This window comes from Arabidopsis lyrata (genome assembly GCF_000004255.2).
Source record: "Arabidopsis lyrata subsp. lyrata unplaced genomic scaffold ARALYscaffold_3, whole genome shotgun sequence".
NCBI classification, from domain to species: domain Eukaryota; kingdom Viridiplantae; phylum Streptophyta; class Magnoliopsida; order Brassicales; family Brassicaceae; genus Arabidopsis; species Arabidopsis lyrata.
The window spans coordinates 19,953,197-19,967,525 of NW_003302553.1; the positions used below are offsets into that span (position 1 = coordinate 19,953,197).

General features: G+C 35.4%; 1 protein-coding gene across 1 annotated transcript; it reads right to left on the minus strand.

Moving 5' to 3' along the window:
• Window positions 1–2,237: 2,237 nt before the first annotated feature.
• On the minus strand, window positions 2,238–3,712 carry LOC9322028 (protein IRX15-LIKE). Its single transcript, XM_002885916.2, has 2 exons — window positions 2,543–3,712; window positions 2,238–2,507 (listed from the first exon to the last, which is right to left on the minus strand). Exon 1 carries the CDS (start codon window positions 3,535–3,537, stop codon window positions 2,554–2,556), a length of 984 nt encoding a protein of 327 aa, XP_002885962.1. The 5' UTR covers window positions 3,538–3,712; the 3' UTR covers window positions 2,238–2,507; window positions 2,543–2,553.
• Between the last annotated feature and the right edge of the window lie 10,617 nt (window positions 3,713–14,329).

Sequence of the window (14,329 nt, forward strand, 5' to 3'; positions counted from 1 at the left end):
AGTAGCCTCGCGATAGTCTATATGTTCCCGAAATCCTTTTAGTAATACTACAAATAAAAATCTCTTCTATATTTTTTGCCTAAGACCTATTTGGTTGGCATTTTTCAGTTTGTTTATTGATCTTTGTTCTTAAGTATTGGGCTCTTTAACTCAATTTTATAATTACTTTTTTTTTTGGTATCAAGTTACTTTTAGGTGGTTTGTATAACATTGCTTCAAATTATGTCCCAATAATTATAGTATATGGATCCACCATCAACTAGTAGCATTCAATTTTGTTCATATAACCGGAAAACATAAATGGAACTCAAATCTACTCAGACATCGTATTTATAAATCGAAACATGATTAGTTGTCACTTGTAACTGTGTATGGGACGAAACAAATAAATATGTTTTCTAGTGTTCTAAAAATTAAAGTTAACAAAATTGAAAGTGCTAAATGTATGTGATAGAGCTGGAAAAGGGGAAGCCACATTGCGAGATAAGTCCCGCTTTCCCAGGGACTTCTGTCACCACCGACACATTTTTAGACCATTTTAAAATAAATTGTTCCAATTTAAATTAAAACAATTTGACTCAAAAAAGCAAAAAAAGAGTAACAAAAGAGCGAAAACAAATGTTCTTTTTAACCTCACAAGTCACAAATGAAAGTAGAGAGTAATATTAGGCATGGGAAATATTCCTTGAAAAAACTCCAACTATTTAATATTTGCCAGAAAAAAAACCTAAACTTTTTTCGTTGTCGGAAGAAAACCTAAACTAATTTATTGTTGACAAAACAAACACGAACTATTATTTTTTTCCAATTTTCACTCGTCTTCGTTACGGCCGTTAACGCCGTTACTATTTTTTGGAAAAATTCTTGGAAAAAAACCCAAATTATTTAATTTTGCCAAAAAACTACCTGAATTATTTGTTCGTTGCCAAAAAAGTACACAGATCAACATTTTTTTTTTCTTGTCTTCCATCAACAATGTAAGGTGGTGAGAGCTAATAACTTTATGTGTTCTCTTGAACCTCATAGAAGTTTTCAGTTTTTACTATTATTTAGGACAATTAAATTTAAAAACAAAAATATACAATTAGATTAGTCAATTTTAAAATTTCTCAATTAGATTTGTTCTTGGATATATTTAGACTTTACAAATTTTGGGATATCATCAATAATGGAACTCTAAATTTCATGAGAGCCCCAAAAACCATTGTAGATCTTCAAAAATTCTCTACATAAATTAAAAAAATACTTAAAATCAAGCAAAAGCTAGCTTAATCAAACCAACTCAACGCTAAAAACACGACTAATCTAATTGTATTTTTTTTTGTTCTAGTTAGGAAATCTAAAAATCGATTAATCTAATAGAGTGAGAACTTGTATGAAGTTCAAGAAAACACATAAAGTTACGAGCTCTAACCACCTTACATTGTTAATGAAATAAAAGAAGAGGAGAGAAATGTTGATCTGTGTACTTTTTTGGCAACGAAAAAATAATTCAGGTATTTTTTTGGCAAAATTAAATAACTTAGATTTTTTTAAGGAATTTTTCCAAAAATATTAACGGCATCAACGACGGCGTTGACGGCCGTAACGGAGACGAGAGGAAATTAGAAGAAAAAAATAGTTCGTGTTTGACAACAAAAAAAGTTCAGGTTTTTTTCTGGCAAATATTAAATAGTTGGGGTTGTTTTTAGGAAATTTCCCATTAGGCATGGGATGAAAAACCAAATCATTTTTTCTGAACCGAACCGAGATTTGAAAGTTTCGGTTTGGAGCCGGTTAATAAGAGTGAAGTGATCGACAACTTTTTGAAATAGGTTTGGTTCAGTTCATGGAACCGACCGATAAACCTTTTTGTTTTTATTTTTGTTAACTTTTTTAACCAACATTAACCGAAATTATTAAATTACACGAATTTTTATATCTCTATCCGAACTAAACTTTTAAATCTCTATTTGAACCAAACCGTTTACCAAACTGAACGGAACGAAGTTTTTGTAAGGATTTTAGAGACATAACCGTACCAAATTTACCGATAACCATACTAATCCAAATCATAATTTTGTTTAGCTATATTCAGTAACATTGCCTCTTAACCAAATTATACGAAAAAATCATCTAAAACCGAATCGAACCATTCGGTCCAAAGTCACACGTCTACTGAATATCAGATTTGTTTTAGAAAAGTAAAATGGGAATTCAAGACTTAACATTTAATGGTAACTAAACTAGAGAAGTAATATTTTCAAAATTTAACAAATCCATATAAGTCCAAAATTGGTCTACTACATTCTCAGTTACTTTCCCAATTTAATACGAAGTGAAAATTTATCACAAGTTTTGATGTTTTTCATCAATAAAGTGACATTTGTTTTCTTTTGGAATTTGGTTACATCTTAACTTTTAAGTGTAACCGTTCTCCGAAATTCAAAAAACAAATGAAAAGACTAAACAAAAAAAAAGACCTCAAAAGCTAACTTTAATTACAAAAGAGCCACCAAAAGTAAAACCAAACCCTTGACGAAAAAAAAAAAAAAAGTAAAACCAAACCCACTTTCACTCATCATCAACCCCAACTTTTTCTTCATCGCCACCACTCACCGCCGTAAAAGTCTCCGACAATCTCGTCGAATTCCGACAAAACCAATTACCAAAACTCTCCCTTTCCTCCGCCGCCGCCACAACAAAATGCCCTAAATCTCCGACGACTTCAACCAAATTCTCTTCACATAGAAACTCTTCACTATAAACTCTCTCAATCTTTCTCCCAAACTCATGTACAAAAACATCAGTCTTCGTCTTCTTCCCAAAATCTTTACTTTTTGCTAAAACCGCCGAAGTAAAGATCGGAGCCATCCTTCCCGGAGAATCAGAAGCATACCCACGAGGCCCATCAATCAAAATCACATCCCAATCAATCTCATAAACAAAATTAGGCAAATCGTTAATACCCAATTTACAATCAGAGAACAAAAGATTCTGAACGGGTCGACATTCGGGTCGGGTCTTGTAATAACCAAGAAGCTTCCCAGCTTGAGATACTTTAGTTGAGTAAACAACCTCATAAGCTTCAACTCCAGGGTTACTCTGTTCGAACTTAGAAACAGAGTAAGGACTCTCATCAACGAAAACCATACGGCCTTGGAAGTTTATAGATCTCCAGAGAAGAGATTCATGAGTTAGTCCAAAGACTAAGAGGTTACAAGTTGGGCCATGAGAGTGAATGATGGTGGAGATGGTGGAGAGTTCAAGAAAGGACATTGATGTGTTTGGTGGTGATGAGGAAGTGTAGTGGAGGAGTGCGGCGAGGACTGGTGGTGGAAGAGAGGAGGGAGGTGAGGAGAGAGAGTGAGAGGTTGTGGTGGAGTGGATTGAGGAGGAGGAGAAGAGAGAGAAAGAGAAGAGGAGAGTGAAGAAAGAGATGAAGAAGATGAATAAGAGGCGGTGGTGATTCGCGGCGGCGACGGCGGAAGATGATTTTGAAGTTAGTGGAGAGTGGTGGTGGAAGAGAATTAGATTAGTGTTTGTGTTGCTCTTCATTTTTTTTTGTTTTTCGATAAAACAAAAAATAGAAATAATTGAAACGAAATGTGTGTTTTGTCGTCTCTTTAAGAAGGCTTTTATAAACCGGTGATGGTTTAGAGAAAGAGATGTGTTGCTTTTGGTTTTTCTTTGGTTTGTTTCGGTTATGGTTCAAGAACCGGTGGGTTTGAAAACTTTGTAACGGATGTTATTGTCAGCTGACATAGTAACTGTTAGAACATCTCCATCTCCACCAGTTAAAAAATCATTAGAGTATCTTAATAATATTTTAATAAAATTATTTACTAAACTAAATTCAAATTTATTAAAAAATTAAACCAATCAAAAATCATATCTTACTGATAAAAACTAAATTCAAATTTAGTAAAAAATTAATATTTTATGGGTTCTTAAACAGTACCCAAATAAAAGAAAAAAGAAACAAAGTCTATCTAGATGAAAGTTAAAGTAATAAGAATAAATAAATCAATAATTTTTTATAATAATTTTTTTATTATATGATATAAATTTAAATTTAATATATAAATATTTATAAAATAATATATATATATATATATATATATATATATATATATATATCAATATTTGTATTTGGTCTAAATGGGGATTTTAAGAACTTATGTTTCCATCACGTTTCGTTCTCAATTGGGAATACAAAGTTTGTCTCGTATCAAAAATTATGTCCATTCCCACTAAAAACAAATTTAAAATTTAGTTTAAGTGTAAAATTTTCATAAATCTTTTAAAACATGCGGTTCTGATCACTGAATGTTAAGATTTCATAAATTTAAATTCAACTCTTTGTTTTATTCTAGAGAAAGAGTTGCTAGAGAATCAGCGTTTCGTTAAATTCAACTCTTTGATTTTTCACCATAAAGCTATTATTCTTTAATGTTTCTAAAGATTTTTGATTTGAGAAGGCTTATTTGTATGTGCTCAATCATATCTTGAGTTTCTCTTTTGTATCATACATTGGCAGCAACAGGATTGTTCACTGTGGTGACATCCTCTCGATCTTTGTACCACAATGTTGGATGTTTTTTTCCGTCGATCTTCTTCTTATCAATTAGTAGGTCTGGTTTGTCTGCTATGTACTTTTTCTGTAGAATTGGTTCTTCATGGAAAATCGTTGGGTAATAAACCATTTCGTTGACTCCTCATGAAGATAGTTTTGTTGTTGATGTAACTAATGACTGCACCTGTAATAGCTAAGAATGGTTGTCCAAAAATTAGCGGTCTCTAAAGTGCTTTTTCGTTTCTATGACATGAAAATCAGTTGGAACGATATAGTTTCGCACCATGAGTTATAGATTTTTACTTTACCTCTTGGTATCTTCCGAGATGAGTCTCCAAAGATTACTTACATGTGAAGACGTGATGATGCCTTTAATTCTAAGTTTTCGACTAGGTTTATTGACATTAGTTCCAAAGTCACACGTAGAAATGGTTGACAAACAAAATAGTGAAGAATCTAAATGTTAAAAATGAATTAATGGTATTAGATGATTTCATATTCAAAAATGTTTAATTTAGGCTACCTATTTTTAGAAGTCTCAAAATGGGTCAAATTTTATTGGTCTATCCAATCTGATCCAACTCATCAACGCTAATGATTTTACTATTTGGATCCTAATGAATTGATGGGTCAATGAGTTTGTTGGGTTATATAGGTTGGGTTGTAATTGTTTATGGTTAACTATAAACTCATTGAATTATGATACTCAACATCATCATTATCTCCATACTATTATCATCATATTATCATTGCCATATCATCATCATCATACATACTTTTGCTGCAAAAAAACACAACTCAATAAAAAATTTCGCCAATAACACGGTTTCACAATTTTTCCATTAAAACACTGTTTCACAATTTTTCCACCAAAAATGTGAGTCTACATTTTCCATCAAAAACATAGTTTCTCGCCTAAAACTAGGTTTTACAATTTTTTTCGGCAAAAACGTGTTTCTGCAATTTTTTCCCACCAAAAATACGGTTTAACAATTTTTTCGCCAAAAAACGCGAGTCAAATATTTTTTCTTTGAAAACACGGTTTCACAATTTTCTCGTCTAAAACATGAATCCATATTTTATATCATTGATAAATGATGGAAAAATGATTATATATGAATAATTATTAATTGTTATTTTAATTAATTATTTATCAATTAATTGATTGTTTTATTTTGATGGGTCAACTCATTTAACTACAAATCATCAAATTGATTGAGTTTATGGATAGATTTTTTCCATTTAATAAATAAATTGGGCAACTCATAAACAATTTAAGTGTAACCTCACTGGTTATAGGTTGGTTTATCCATTTTGACATCCTAAATATCTCTTATAGTTTTGATTTAAAGTAATCTAATTTACAAAAAGTCCTAAAAATATTTCTATGGTACAAAGAAAAACAATATCCCTTGAGACCGGAAGTAAAAGAGGTATATATTTTAAATCGGAATTATAAAATAGATAACTTAAATTAGGTATGTTGAATCTGTGATCATTTAGCTTCCACCAATAAGTATATATTGTTATAATACATCAATATTGGACTTATAACCGGGTCCAATAAGCCCATCAGGGTTATTCATTATGTATTCTAAAACCCTAGGTTTATATGCCTATATATATGTATCATTATTCATGGAATGAGAAGATACAACCATAAGTTTCACAACACGTTATCAGCATGAGTTTGCTTTTATCAACCCTAACCCTAAAAATCGTAAAACACTGTTCACGTCGACACTGTTCATCGGCACTGTTCACGTCGACACTTTTCATCGGCACTGTTCATCGGTACTGCTCATCGATACTGTTCATAGACACTGTTCATCCCAGCGTGAGTTACTGAGGTCTTAAGCTCCCGGTTCAATCCGTTCAACCCCAATTGGTGAAAGGTAAAAACGAAACCTTAAAAGCTTAAAGACCAAAAATCGAACTTGAACCTAATGCAAAGCGAAATCTTAAAAACGGATAATGATTGATTAAGTGATTGCTTTTGCTTGTATGATTCTATTGCTTGACTCGTTTAAGTTGTTAGAAAAGTTATTGCTTAAACCTAAATCTCAAACTCGAAAACACTAGGCCATGGCTGAAACCTTAAAACCTAAATCAAATCAAATCCGAAATCCCTAAAATATAAATCGATTGATTGAGGTTGTTTAGGTTGTTTATATTGATTATTTCTATGATTGATTGCATGCATAAATTGATAGAAATCAAAACCTAAAATCGCATGAACCCTAAAAACGTTTTTGCGTTTGAAAACCGCAAAATTAAAATCGTTTTCGAACTACAAGAAAACCTGCAATTTGGGACTCTTTGTTGTGACTATTTTTATGGTCGCAAAAAAGCACGACTACTTTGTGTCTGTTTTGCGACTGTTAAACAACTACAAACGAAACAGATGGAAACTGGTCGCTTATTAGCGACGGAAATAAGTAGTCGGAAAAAAGTCTTAATTAAGCGACTACTATCCGACCTTTTACCGATTCAATATTTTTGGTCGCAACAAGGTCGCACTTTGAGACCACTTAGCGACTTGTTATCTATAGAACTCTTTTTTTTTACAATTTGACTAAAGGTCACAAAACGGTCACAAATTTTGCAACATATTTGCGACGAACAAAGATAATCGATCACATTTATCTGAGATTTAGCGACCACTTTGTTACATATTAACAACTCTCGATATTAAACATTCGAAATATCAGATTTGAGGTTTGTGACCATAATCCGACATATTGTGTGACCATTGTACGACTGATGTTGTGACCCTTTCGCGTCTAGCACCTGAGATTAGTGACTATTTTGCTACATATTACCAACACTCGATATTTTCAATTCGAAATTTGTGAATTGAGGTTTGTTTACATGTTTTCTTATATATTACTACTTTGATTTTATTGAAGTTAGTTAGAAAAGACTTAACCAACCTCTTGAAATTCAATGTTTACAATCCATGCATTCAAAAGTTCCAAATCCATATGAACTAAGCATGTCTCTTTATGAACATAATAGGGAATTTTGTAAAATTTCTAAAATAAGTTAAGAATGTCAGGTTTGATCAACCTAACACTTATATATGTACTCTATGCTACTAAAGTGAGTGTTTACTAGTGATTTCTATCAGTATAGTGAATCAAATCCAAAACTTTTGTATTTTTCTATAGTGACTACTCATTATCTGTCTCAACTTAGTCACACTTTGCGACTAGTTTGTGACATTTTCGCGGTTGTACCTATATTGTGACTAAATTACGACAGGTTTTGTGACTATTTGCCGACGAATATTGCAACGGTTTTGCGACTTTTGCGATGTTTGTTATATTTTAAGAAATTTTGCTAACTATTTTGTGACCCTTTCGCGTCTAGCACCTGAGATTAGCGACTATTTTGCTACTGATTACCAACGCTCGATATTTTCAATTCAAAATTTGTAAATTGAAGTTTGTTTACATGTTTTCTTATATGTTACTACTTTGATTTTATTGAAGTTAGTAAAAAAAGACTCAACCAACCTCTTGAAATTCAATGTTTACAATCCAAACATTCAAAAGTTCTAAATCCATATGAACTCATCATGTTACTTTATGAACATGATAGAGAATTTTGTAAAATTTATAAAATATGTTGAGAAAGCCAGGTTTGACCAACCTAACACTTATACATGTATTCTATGCTACTAAAGTGAGTGTTTATGAGTGATTTCTATCAATAGAATGAATCAAATCCATATATTTTGAATTTTTTGTGTTGTGACTTTTTATTGTCTGTCTCAACTTAGTTACAGTTTGCGACTATTGTGTGACATTATTGCGACCTGTACCTTTATTGTGACTAAATTACGACAAGTTTTGTGACCATTTTCCGACGATTATTGCAACTGTTTTGCAACTTTTGTTAAATCTTATGAAATTTTCCCTAAGTATTTGGGCGCTTAATTTTCCCCCCCAAATAATTGATGTTGCGATTGTTTTGCGACTAAAGAGCGACTCCTTTTCGTTAATTACTAGGCAAAACACACACTCGACTTTTCACTTTCTTCATTCTCTCTCGATCTTCTTTCTCTCTCGATCTAGGGTTTTTTCTCTCTAACTCTGCGATTCTTCTTCTTCTCTCTCGATCTAGGGTTTCAATCTCTCTCTCCCTGAATCGATTCCTTCTCTTCTTCTCTTTCGCTTCATTCTCATCGTCTCAAAAATGACCTCTCCGTCAGCCACAACCTGCGGCTCAAGCTTCACAACCAATGTACCAGAATCCCCATCATCAACCGCCGCCTCCTCTAAATCCGGAGCATCAACCGCCGCCTCAGGAGCCGAATCGTTCTAAAAGTGTCACATGACGGCTTGTTCGCTACTCATCTACGTCGCCATTGCTTGGTTGAAGATGGTGCCGATGTAGACGATTCGATCCCGAGTTCAGTTCTTTAAGATCTTAGATCTAAGTCTCGTTTTTTGTATGTCGGTGGTCTTTGGAAACATCTCTCTTTTCTTTCTTCCTGTTTCGTTTAACCAAGCGATTGGTGCTTGGACGCCGTTTTTCACCGCCGTGTTTGCTTACCGGATGAGGCTTAAGAGAGAGGCTTGGTTGACTTACTTCTCTCTTGTCCATGTGGTCACCGGGGTCGTTATTGCCAATGGGGTAATTACTCTTCTTTCAACTCTTAAAATTGAATCCTTTTAAGTATGCATTTTGTTTCTGGTTTTGATCCAATGAGAACGTATTTTGAGTATGTATTGTTACGGCTGATGAAATCTTAGAGAGGTTGATATAAATGTGAATCCGGAGCATGAACTAGAGCTAAATCTGGTTCATTTCAATTTTTATGTTGCCATCATAGGTATAGTTTTGGAGCAAGTAACTAGATATTATGAGCTGAATATGGTTGATTCAGCTTCATCTAAAGACTCTTACCATCACTTAAACATGTATAACCTAATCTTCAGTGAATTCAGCAATCACAATTATACTATGGTGACAATCTCTGAAATCTTGAAGAACAATGGACTGGCAACAGAGAAGAGTAAGTAAAATCTCTTTTCTTATCATCAACGTTTATCTACTCGTCAAATCATAATTTCAAGAATTTGGGTCATCTTTGTTATGTGTTTAAAACATGGGTGTGTTAACATCGAGACCAAAGGAAGGATGGTCCAGAAGGCTAAAGCAAATTTCCTTTTAATAATTAGTGACTTTGGACCTTCCAGTAGTTTGTTTACTTAATTAACAAAAGATGCACTAAGTCATTGTTTCTTACTTGGTTATGTGGTTGGCCTACAGATGTTCATTGGGTTGTGTCAGGATATACAAAAGTAAGTTCTTTTGCTTTTTTATGCATTCGTAAAAGTTAGGAATTAGAATCAGCTCAAAGTCATTTAGCTGAAAGAGATTGTGACTTCACTAGATATGCATTGTATAAGGAACACACATGTCACACGGAATTAATATAAAAATTTTTCCTAAAGAGGTCTAATATTGTATGCTTCATGAATGGTTCTGTCTCTTAAATGACTAAGATTATTCAACAGTTTTGATGTATTGCTTGATCAGCTCTTGATTGTCTTCACTTTGGTAATAAGCTTTTTTGTTTTGTACAGTTGGAGACCTTAATCATCTCATCTCTCCAACCATAACTGATGTAGTTCTTGGAGACCTTAATCAACTTGAACATTGGCAGAGGAACAAGAGAACGCTGCTAGTAAGGCTTCAAGAAGTTCGTCACTTTCCTTCACCACTGAAAGTTGATTGTTTTTACTCTTTTAAGCTAGCTCACTTCAAGAAATTCGACTCTATCTATATTAGTTTTATTTTGTTTTTAGACTTAGGCATCACTTATGATATTAGTATAAGACTTGGTATGATATTATGTAAACTTGTAAACTAGTCTTTTATTTGCTTATGTTTTTGTACTCTATAATACTTTGTTAGGATGGTTTTTATTAGTGTTTTTGAATGATTGATTATTTGCATTTGAATGAAGTATTGCAGGTTTGGGATTATTTGCATTAAAGCGAATTTGCAGGTTTGGGATTATTAACGTGTAACCAATATGTGACCAAACTAATTAACAAATGTGACCAATGTGTGACTACACATTATTACAAGAAACTCCAAATCTAGTATCAAAATGGTTACTAATAGAAGACTCTTTTGCTACACAACAATGAGAGTCTTAATTGGTCGCAAACAATTAAGACTCTTTTGCGACTAAATTGGTACTAAAAGATATATCGTCTGCGACTAATGTGGGACTAAATATTCGATCCAAGAACTCTTTCGTTTGAACCGAACAAGTCGCAAACTAGTTGCTAACTTACGTTAGTCGCTCTTTAGTCGGAAATATACAACGACATTAACCCGTCACAGATTAGTCGTTAATATGCGACGCTACAATTTATGTTGGAAAAGAGTCGCAAATTAGCGACTATCTTGGGACTGGAAAAATTTGCGACCGTTTTTTAGCAACTATCTTAGTTAGTCGTGAAAGAGTCGCAAAACCCTATTTTGCGACCGTTTTGCAACCAATATGGGGGTCGCAAATGTCGTGTTTTCTTGTAGTGTTCCTCAAAGAGAAACGAAAACCCTAATGCGTTTTATTCAAACGTTTTCAACCGCATGTCTACAATCGCGAATTCAAATCGTTCTCATCATTGAAACATAAACCCTAATACCGATTGAAACCTAGCGGCTCAACCGCTTACTTTTGTAAAATCGCGGCTCAACCGCTTCTATGTCCAAAACCACAATTTTCGTGTATCCCCTAAACCGGAAATCATTCTCGGTTAACTTCTAAACCCAAATATCAATTCGGTTCATCGGTTAAACCGATTATCAAACCGGTTCCGAAAATAATAACCGGATCTCAATCTGGGTAAGCCGGTTCAAACCGGTTATTCTAAACCGGAAATCAATTCGGCCCAACCCCAACCAAAAATCCCTAAACCGGAATCTAATATTCCGGTTCAACTTTAAACCATTAAACCGTATCCTTAAAATTTACGATTCCCGAGAAAGTTTCCTAAATTAGAAACTTTCCTCAAATAGAAACTTTCCTCATTTAGAAAGTTTCCCAAATTAGAAACTTTCCTCAAATAGCGAATGACCCGGAATGAAAACTTTCCTCATTTAGAAAGTTTCCCGAAATAGAAACTTTCCTCATTTAGAAAGTTTCCCAAATTAGAAACTTTCCTCAAATATAAAGTTTCCTCAATTAGAAACCCCTAAATAAAACCCCTAATGAAATCAATTTCATGTTTTCAGATGACAAACATTCAGAAAGTCGAGTTCGAGGCCCTCAAGGTCTCCGGTGAAAACTATCTCGAATGGGCCCTGGACACCAGGATTTTCCTCAACTCAGAGGGACTGGGTGAGTGTATCAAAGCGGATAACACCGCATCTGATAAAGACCGGTCCCAGGCGATATTTCATATCCACCATCATTTGGCCGCGAGCCTCAAACAGCAATATCTCACTCTTGAGAACCCACTCGAACTTTGGTGGCCCTGAAAAAACGGTATGATCACCAGAAAACGGTGCTCTTGCCACAAGCCAAGTTTGACTGGAAGGAACTCCGGTTCCAAGATTACAAATCTGTGGATGACTACAACTCCGAACTCTTTCGGATAGTTTCAATCATGAAACTATGTGGTGAAGAGGTATCTGATAATGATCTCCTCGAGAAAACATTATCCACCTTCCATACCCAAAACATTGTGCTTCAGCAGCAATATCGTGCAATGAAACATACATTGTACGAAGATTTGTTATCTTGTTTGCTCTTCGCCGAGAAAAACAACGAGTTATTAATGAGGAACAGTGCCCAGAGGCCCTCGGGATCGGCTCCAGTACCAGATTCCCGCAAAGAATCCTACAATGTCCAGCGAGACAGATCCTCAGATCGTGGCCGTGGAAATGGAAATGGACGTGGAAAGCGTGGACGCGGAAATGGACGTGGCAACCGACATAACCTCGGTTATGGTTCCGGTAAGGGCCGTGGTATCTCTAAACCAAACCGCCCTGCCCACCCAACCAATCAGTCTGCCTGCACCAGATGTGGTCTGTTCAATCACTGGACAAAGAACTGTCGTGCTCCCAAGTTTCATTGCGATTTGTATCAGAAACATGGGAAAGCACCTGCTGAAGCTAACATGGCCCAGCAAGTTGATGCTGACGACACCACCACCGAGCCGACCGATCCCATGGACTACGAGATCTCAGATCTCCTCGATTGATTCTATCATCTGAACACTTGCTTATTTTGATTTTGTTTTTTCATTTTGGGGATTTGTTTTATTTTTCATTTGCTATTTATTTTCAGAGCGGGTACCTCGAACTTAATAGAAGGCCACGGCCAGGCCCATGTGTTGTTATCAAACGGCACACATCTGAACATTCCAGATGCATTATACTCACCCAGCTCAAAAAGAAACTTTTTAAGTTTTAAAGATATCAGACTTAATGGTTTCCACTTAGAAACTCAGGGTGAAGGGAACAAAGAATCCCTACTGATCACTAAGATCACACTTGGCCATAAACAAGTCCTCGAGACTATACCCGCATTATCTACTGGCCTTTACTATGCTAAGGTCAGTACGATTGAGGCTAATAATGCTCTCAAAGCCCGGTTCCAAGACTACACTATTTGGCACGACCGGCTTGGTCATCCCGGTACAACCATGATGCGTAAATTAATCCAAAATTCTCAAGGACACACCATTCGAGAAAACCGAGTCTTCCCTCAGCACCTCACGTGCATAGCTTGCTCCCAAGGGAAGTTGATCACTCGGCCTTCACCAGTAAAAGTGTCCAAAGAGACATTACATTTTCTGGAAAGAATCCAAGGAGACATCTGTGGTCCCATTCACCCACCTTCTGAGACATTCCGGTACTTCATGGTACTAATAGACACTTCGACCCGTTGGTCGTATGTCTGCCTATTGTCTTCTCGGAACCAAGCTTTTGCTAGGTTGTTGGCTCAAATCATCAGATTACGAGCCCACTTTCCAGACTTCCCACTAAAGACTATACGTCTTGATAATGCTGGTGAATTCACTTTCCAAGCGTTTAATGATTACTGTATGGCCATGGGGGTGACCGTTGAACATCCTGTGGCACATGTCCATACTCAGAATGGACTTGCTGAATCATTCATTAAACGAATCCAATGGATTGCTCGACCATTACTCATGAGGTCGAAGCTCCCGGTCTCAGCTTGGGGACATGCAGTATTACATGCTGCTGAATTAATACGCATCCGACCATCTAGTGAGCATAGATATTCCCTATCCCAATTATTAACGGGTCATGAGCCAGACATCTCCCATCTTAAAACATTTGGGTGCTCAGTCTATGTACCCATTGCTCCACCACATAGAACCAAAATGGGACCTCAAAGGAGGATGGGAATATATGTTGGTTTTGATTCTCCCACCATCATCAAATATCTCGAGTCGACCACTAGAGACCTATTTAAGGCCAGATATGCGGATTGCCAATTTGATGAATCGGTATATCCAACATTGGGTGGAGAGAAACACAAGCTGGTCAAAGAGCTATCATGGAATCAAACATCCTTAAATTGGCAAGATCCTCGGACTCTAGAATGTGATTCAGAGATCCAAAAGATTATACACTATCAAAAGCTAGCTAATTAATTGCCAGATTCCTTTGCTGACCCGAACAAAGTAACCAAATCGTACATACCAGCTTGTAATGCACCAGTACGAATCACTGTCCCAACGGGACAAGTTCAAGTTGCTACAGAGTCTGCATCAC